General features: G+C 54.2%; 1 protein-coding gene across 1 annotated transcript in view; it reads right to left on the reverse strand.

Annotated features, from left to right (window-relative positions):
* The window catches only part of METRN (meteorin, glial cell differentiation regulator), a 34369-nt gene extending 26592 nt beyond the window's left edge, over nt 1-7777 (reverse strand). The window contains exon 1 of the mRNA XM_078662997.1: nt 7561-7777. Coding sequence (XP_078519123.1) covers nt 7561-7649 — 89 coding nt within the window. The 5' untranslated portion in view covers nt 7650-7777. The remainder of the gene's footprint in view (nt 1-7560) is intronic.
* Nucleotides 7778-8092: the final 315 nt, after the last annotated feature.

An 8092-nucleotide genomic window follows, 5' to 3' on the forward strand; every position in this document is an offset into this window, starting at 1 on the left:
TGGAGAAGCTGCCCCTCTTAAAACTCGCAATCCACCCGACCTTTAATCCTGGCCAAAAGCAAAGGGACAGCTTGCATTTGTAAAAACGATTTATTGGTGACCTTGTATGCCTGGACCTTACTGCTCACTTTTGACAGCGTTGTTGAGTTAAGATTGAATTTAGAATAATTTACTATATATGCGGCAGTGTCACATTTTTCTCAGATTTAGCGAACCTCACCTCGAAGGGCTGGGGTAAATAGGCACTGCCCAAACATAAAATACTAGAATGATTTAGCTGACGGTGGTTTATGATACCACCTAATTAGTCTTCTTTATAAAGAGAAGGCTTAATTAACTTCTTTTTTACAGCCATAGAATGAAAAAATGTAACAGCAGCATGCAACTATCAATAAAACAAAATTAAACCGGAAAGGGGCTGGGAGTGAATTTCAATAGGCTTTAGCCAGCAGCGACTTGAACACAATCCCAACAAAATCCTGAAGTAAAATGCAGATTGTGCTCTTTTTGCCCAAGGGGCGGGGCTTGCATACTGCTCCAGGGTAAAGGAAATCACAGCTGCATGCAGAATTCACTTCGCTGGGGCTATCTCGAGAACAAGGAGGGGAAGTGGGCAAACTCATGCTGCGTGCCCACTTTTGCTGTGCATATTGTGTGATAGCAGGTTTTAGGTGTGTGGGAGTCGAGGTTCTGTTATGGTGCATTGTTGGCAGTTTCTTCTTCTGATGTTCTGGTTTGTTTGTCGACGTGCAAAATGGCATGGTGTGTGTTACATGCACTCTAGAGGAAAGGTCACGTTACTGAATGGTCAACAAGAGCTGTGGTTCTTGGGGGGAGGGGTCGCAGTGCAGCAAGTTTTTAGGTCTCGCCTGTCGATGCGCATGCGCATCGAGCAAGCGAGACTATAGGGGCTCATCGACTCTTTATCTAACTTGCAAGGAATCGTGGCGATTCCTTGCAGTGCCCGTGACTTTTAAGCTCAATGCGCATGTGCATTGAGCTTAAAAGCGCGTGCACAGCCGCCCGCATTCCTCCGACACCTTTGAAGTGAAGCTTAGCTTCACTTCAAAGGCCCGGCTTCTTCACACCCACATGCCGCTCTGCCCCGCTCCGCCCCCTCCCCTGAGTCATCCTGCCTGCCCAGACTTCTCCTCCCCCCTACTTACATCCCGCTTTCACTTGTTTTTTGTTCCGACTCGACGTTCCCCCCGCCCCCTCCCGCCACGCAATGCCGAGAGCTTGTTTTTTAATGCCATCTTTTCTCCCCACGCTCTTTGGAGAGAATGCATTTGTGTTTTCTAATTGCTTCCCCTGACTGACGCCTTCCCGGATCATTGCAACCACAGTCACTTGCAGGTTTGCAAAACAGGCTGGGTAAACAAACAGATGACGTGGGCAGTTCAGTGCGATTGTCCAGCGAGTTGATATCGTCCGCAAGTTATTGTCCGCCCTCTGGTGCTTTGGACCACATCCTGACCCTATAGCCCTGAAAAATGATGGTACCACACAAGCCTATTGACCGCATACTGTCTGTGGTGTCTGCCCGCCCGCTCTCCACTCTATCAGGCAGCCAGCCGCACTCCTCCCACACCCCCGCTCCGCCCCCTCACTCTCTCTGCCCGCCCGCTCTCCACTCCATCAGGCAGCCAGCTTCAGGAGAGCAATCTGGAGAGCAATCTGCGGGGTGTCGCCATTTTAGCAGCACGGGCTTTCCCGATCACTGGACACTTACAAATTGGGCAGCAGCATTGAAGGCTTTGCTGCCTTACAAAACCGGCTCAGCGTGGCTGTCGCAACGCAAGTTTCCGTGTCTCCTGGAAGGCATCAAGTGCAATACTCTATTCCTCGTGGAACAGATCCAGCAGGACAGACTAGTACAAGAATAGTAGTTTGTATCAAAAGCATGACCTTCATTACCGCATGATAGCTGGGTGTTAATCAGCATGGCTAAGTCTAATTCCTTACGCACGGTGACATTTCTAATGTAGCTTCAGCGCCATCGGAAGTATAAAGCACTATATCCGTATCATACCATTATCGGCACTACAGGTCTTGTGTTGCGGATTGAGCATGTGTGCCAACTGGGGCCTCTGGTCAAGAATTGTAACTTCTGTCATTGCACAGAGCCCTAGAACTTAGGGTGGCTGATTATCTCACAAGAACATAAGAAACTTTACACGAAAAAAACACGCCCTTTTGGCAGGGCCACTGGAGCTTACTTGACTAACTATTTACAGCTGTTGGCTGGAGACTGTCATGTCTGGGTTCATTATGATATTCCGAGCGTTAAAACATACACTGCCAAACGCGCCTTCACATCCTCACCCCCTCATCCTCACACACCCTCACTCACCCTCACTCACCCTCAACCCCTCACCCTCACTCACCCTCACCCACACTCACCCTCACTCACCCTCAACCCCTCACCCTCACTCACCCTCAACCCCTCACCCTCACTCACACTCACCCTCACTCACCCTCAACCCTTCACCCTCAAACCCTCACTCACCCTCACCCTCACTCTCACTCACCCTCAACCCATCAGCATCACACTCACTCACCCTCACCCTCACTCACCCTCAACCCCTCACCCTCAACCACTCACCCTCACTCACCCTCAACACCTCACTCGCCCTCACCCTCAACACCTCAACACCTCAACCCCTCACCCTCACTCACCCTCACCCACCCTCACTCACCCTCAACCCCTCACCCTCACTCACCCTCACCCTCACCCTCACTCTCACTCACCCTCAACCCCTCACCCTCACTCACCCTCACCCTCACCCACCCTCAACCCCTCACCCTAACTCACACTCACCCTCACCCTCACTCACCCTCACTCTCACTCACCCTCACTCACCCTCAACCCCTCACTCACCCTCACTCACTCACCCTCACTCACCCTCACTCTCACCCTCACTCACCCTCAACCCCTCACCCTCACACAGTGCAATAGGTCTCGGAGCATTTGAGTTAGAGCTTTTACATTTGTTTATGGCTTTTTTTCTTTGTAATTCTTTAGCATTGCCTACAGGAAACAAAAATGCTAAAGATTTACAAAAAAAACCCATAAACAATTCTAAAAGCACTAACTCTAATGCTGCGAGACCTATTGCATTTCCAATGCTTGTTAAAGCATTGCAGAGGGTTCCTTGTATCCCCGACAGTTTTCAGGCAACATTAAAAGCGTCAAGATAACTCTGGCGATTAATGTACCTACTGGAGAGAGATCGGCGTTTTGCCTAGTGGCAGTTTTGACTCATCCAAGATAGCGCAGTGGGTTGATATTCCTGCTGCAAAGAGCACACACTAGGCAGATCACAGACCGGTGTTTTATGCTGAGGCTCGGTGGCTTACCGCGTTTGTCACAGAGATCCATTTGTGACTGTGCAGTTCAGAAGTTACAATCGCAAACATATACATCGGCGCCCCAACACACGAGAAGAAAAAAAGTGGTCACACTGTACTTCCCCGTGACAGAGACACTGCGCTTGTGGACACCACGTCCAGTCTTTTTGTAACTATTTTAATTAACTGAAATAATAGAATGTATTCATTCATTCACTGGGCTTGTGGGCAACTGCCCTATAGAATGGATTATTGGCGCCAAAACTGGTTTATCGACATGAATTGTACCCGATGACCCCAGTGCAAAGACACAGCATTGCTATGGGGAGGAACACGAGGCCTTTAAAACTGCCCCGCGTGCGGGACAGCGCATGGAAGTACTCTGTAGGAATACATTTTTAGTAGTCGCATTAACCCACTGAGTTATCTTTGAATCAGGATGTATATTGTGGAATATAATATATAATGGGTCGATACACTGCCTTTATGCAGGCTGGGAAGAGCCCGGATTCGTTTATAATAACAATCCTATACGCACGTTAAATGGATCCATTGTACAACTCAGCCCAGCAAGTATTTTTAGCCCAACCATGACCCCTTCTTTGGATTTTTGTTGACTCAGCTTCCGCTCTACGAGAGATGTGATTTCGATCACTTTCCCGTCCGATCTAAACTCCCCCTTCCACAGCGCTCGGCGGAGACGCTCTGGCGCCCAGGCAGGAGGTGGGGTGCGTGCCCCGGATGGCCGCCGCTCCGCCCCCGACTCTCAGATTTCGACGCCCCCTCCCCCTACAGCGGTTTTGTTTGTCACACTGGGACCCCGGGTGGGCAACAGATGTTCCTCCTCGGAGACCCGCACTTCGCTGTGAAACAGACAGTTTTAGGGGTCTTGGCACTGCAATAGCCAAAGAAGAAGGACAATGGCTGGATTTGGAAGAATTTGGGCAAGAAGTGGCAGACGTGCACCTATTTCAGCGGATTTGTTTTATAAAAATTCACTGGCCTTTCAAACACGCGCGCCAAGACTTCGGGGTGGGATTAACAGGTTCGGACAACAGCACAGTGGGAGTGAAAACTGTATTTACACAAGGAGGCTGCGGCGACCCTCCAAGAGAGCGGATTCCAAAAATAGACGCATTCCAGCAGACAAAGGGAGCCGGGAGAGCGGGGGCAGCCGGAGCTGTGGGGCCGTCCCTACCGCATTCCGACCCGGACACCAGGCAGCATCCGTAGCCCTGACCCCCTCAAAATACAGAGCCCGTAGCCTGGGCATCCCTCCACCCAGTGTCCTGCACACTTCTCCACCCGCGTCCTGGACCTGCACACCCTCCACCCCGCGTCCTGCACACCCTCCACCCAGCATCCTGAAATTCCTCCACCGAACATTCTGTCCCTGCACACCCAGCATCCTGAGCCCGTACACAGCACCTGGAGATATATGGCCTTCCCAGCAGCCGGAACCTGAAAAGTTACCTCAACAGGACCCACAGCTGGCAGACCAGCATCCCAACCCCAGACACCCCTACAGCGCCTGGACCAAGTACACCCCTCTATCACCTCATCCTGTACCTCCTGAGCTCGCCCTGACTGCAGGGTGCACGACCACAGACACCCCTACAGCACCTGGAACCAGTACACCCCTCTATCACTTTATCCTATACATCATGAGCCCACCCAAACCCAGGCACCGCTACAGCACCTGGAATCAGTACATTCCTCTACGGTCCTTATCCTGAACGCAGGCCTCCGCCATCCTTAGCCTGGGCATCGCTCCAGCATCCCGAGCTTGTTCAAGGCAGAAGCTTCGGGAGCCTGGGCACTCCTCCAGCATCCTTAGCTCCGACACCACAAGCATCCTGCGCCAGGGCAGCAGAGTCTAGACACAACGGCAGCATCTTCGTGCCTGGGTACCACTCCAGCACCCTCCCTCCGTCGCCATCCCTCTAGGGAAGCTTCAAGGGGACACACCCAGAGTCTAGACACGCCGGCAGCATTTCGTGCCTGCCTGGGTACCACTCCAGCCCCCTCCCTCCGTCGCCAACCCGCCAGCATCCTCTGCCAGGGCAGCTGTACGGGGACACACCCAGAGTCTAGACACGCCGACAGCATCTTCGTGCCTGCCTGGGTACCACTCCAGAACCCTTCCTCCGTCGCCAGCCCTCCAGCATCCTCAGCTCATACACTTCCCAACACCAGCACCCTCCTGTGAGTGTCTGTCCCACTACAGAACTCTAAGACTATTTGCCCCTCTTTCCCTGCAGCATCCTAAGTCTGTACAACTTTCTGTAAATTTTAGCCCGGGCACATCATTCAAGCATCCTGGACTCGTGGCAGCCCCAGAAGCACCTGAATCTTGACCCTACCCAACCTGTGTACCACCCGAACTAGCACCCCCCAACAGCCCGAGACCCGCCACTCCCCAGGCATATTCTCCCTGGACAGCCTTACAAAACATGCATCTGAATAAAAGCCAGCACCCCCCCCCCCCCCCCCCCCCAAACACGTACCCTTCCCACTGGCTTATTTATTTACGCAGTTTTATATAGTGCCGACATTACCCGAAGGTGTTAGAGCGCTTACAACATTAGCAGCGCCTTAAAAACGAATATCAAGTTACACCAGCACTATAGAAAGAGTGAAAAGATGTAAACATGTATGAAGTTACATAAAGTATAAAACAAAGTCATGGGTAAGCAGCAATGTGAGGCCAGTGCAAAATCCGAACCCACTCCAGCCCGGAATCCACATCACACGGGTGTCACAGGGAGGGCGTGGAGTTAAGAGAGAAAAGGGGGCGAGAGGAGGGCTCTGGATCGAGACCAAAGCCCGACAGGCAGTAAAAACGTGGATAGAAACGAGCTGAGCGGTACTGAAGGGATACTGGGCCTGTAAACCTTCCGCCAACAGCCAGTGAGTGCCTGTGGGGTGACATCCATCGCAGCATCCTGAGGCTGTAGATTCCACCCCAGCCATCACCGTGAGTGTGCGCCCCGCAGCATCCTGACCACGTACACCCCTGTGCCACACCCTGCGTCCAGAAATCACTCCAGCACTTTAAGCATACCCCCCCCTCCCCCCCCTCTTGTCAGCCTGCAGGACCCGCGTGTCCTAACACCCCAACTGCTATTACAGGACTGTCTTCCACCCAGCACCACTCTGAGCTGGACACCTCACCTGCCGAGCCCCCTCCCGGCACCCGAGCTGGGCATCCCTCCAGTACCATGGGCCTACCACCCCTCCCAGCACCCGAGCTGGGCATCCCTCCAGTACCATGGGCCTACCGCCGCCTCACAGCACCCGAGCTGGACACCCCCCAGCTCTCGCGGCAAGCATCTTTAGCCTGGACACTTATCGTAAACACCCAAGGTCCATCGCATGGACTGCCCACCATCATTTCAAACTGGGCACGCGGCTGCAGCACCCACCCAGCCTCCTCGGCACAGGCACCAGCTCAGCCCCCTCCACCGCCCTGAGTCCCAGTGCCCGGACACCCAGGGCCGGCTTCAGCGCTGGTGGCCCCCGGTGTGACAACCATGCGCCCTCACACTCCATGACCGCCTCCTCGGATTCTCTCACTACCACCGGGCAAGAGTGTCCCTCATCTCTCCAATCAGAAGGTATTGCTAAACCCAGCGCCCCCTCCATAGGTCAGCGCCCTGTGCGGCCGCACCACCCTCGCGCCGGCCCAGTGGACACCGAACCAGCCCTCCACCGCTACAACCAGCATGCACCCCTCTCAAGCACCCTGAGCAGCCCCCCCCCCCCCCCCATCCTCTCCCACATGGCAGCCCCCTTGGGATCCACACCATCTGCATCAGAGCTGAGAACCCGGGGTGAGGGGGGCGGTCAGAAGGCGGGTCACGACCTTTGATTTAAATGTCCCCGGTGCGAGTTTGCCCAAGTCCCCCGTGCTACTAAAGTTCCCTTGACATGCGCTCCATGCCCACGTTTTAAAGCACAACCAGCATCGGCCAGAGGGGGGCGCTCCCTCCCAAGACGGGCACGGTCCATCCGACCCCTTACTGTTTGCACATGATCCGGCCGAGCGAACTCGATAGGCTTAAAGCAGCTTCTTTCAAAATGGGGGTCTCAACCACCAGAGCTACCCCAGACCTGTGAGCTGAAAGAAACTCCGACAGTCCCAAGATCACACGGTGACACACACACGAGAGAGCACACGGTCAAACACACACGAGAGAGCGCACGTACCTGCCCCTCCAGCTGCACAGGTCCGTGGAGTAGGAGCCCCGCACGGAGCGCGCGATCCCGAGGTACAGGAGGACGGCCAACCAGAGCATCTTCACGCCGAGCCCCTGCGCGCCACACACGGCCTGGGGGCATCAGCCTCCCCCGGCAGCTTGCATGGTGCCCGAAGATCACAGGAGGGAGGCGCCGAGACTCGAGGAAACACATCCACCACCAAAGACCGCTGCCGACTGACCAGCGGCTCCCGGCAGGGCACGGGGGAAGGGGAGCAGGGGCCGGCCAATCGGACACGGCCGGACAACTTCTGACCAATCAGAGGCCGGCGAGCCTGGAGGGGGAGATAAACTTCTTTAAACCCCCTCCCCCAGCGCACAAAGGGAGGGCTGCAGGGGGAATGCCATCAAAGAGGTGGGGGAGAGAGAAGTTTAGGAGCGACTCGGAGCTAATCCTTGTCCAGATGTGAGCAGGGCTCAGGCAGAGGGGATGACTTCTCTGACTTCTTGACTACTGATTTACCATGCTTCTAAAATATAAA

This window comes from Lissotriton helveticus, chromosome 10, assembly GCF_964261635.1.
Source record: "Lissotriton helveticus chromosome 10, aLisHel1.1, whole genome shotgun sequence".
Lineage (NCBI taxonomy): Eukaryota > Metazoa > Chordata > Amphibia > Caudata > Salamandridae > Lissotriton > Lissotriton helveticus.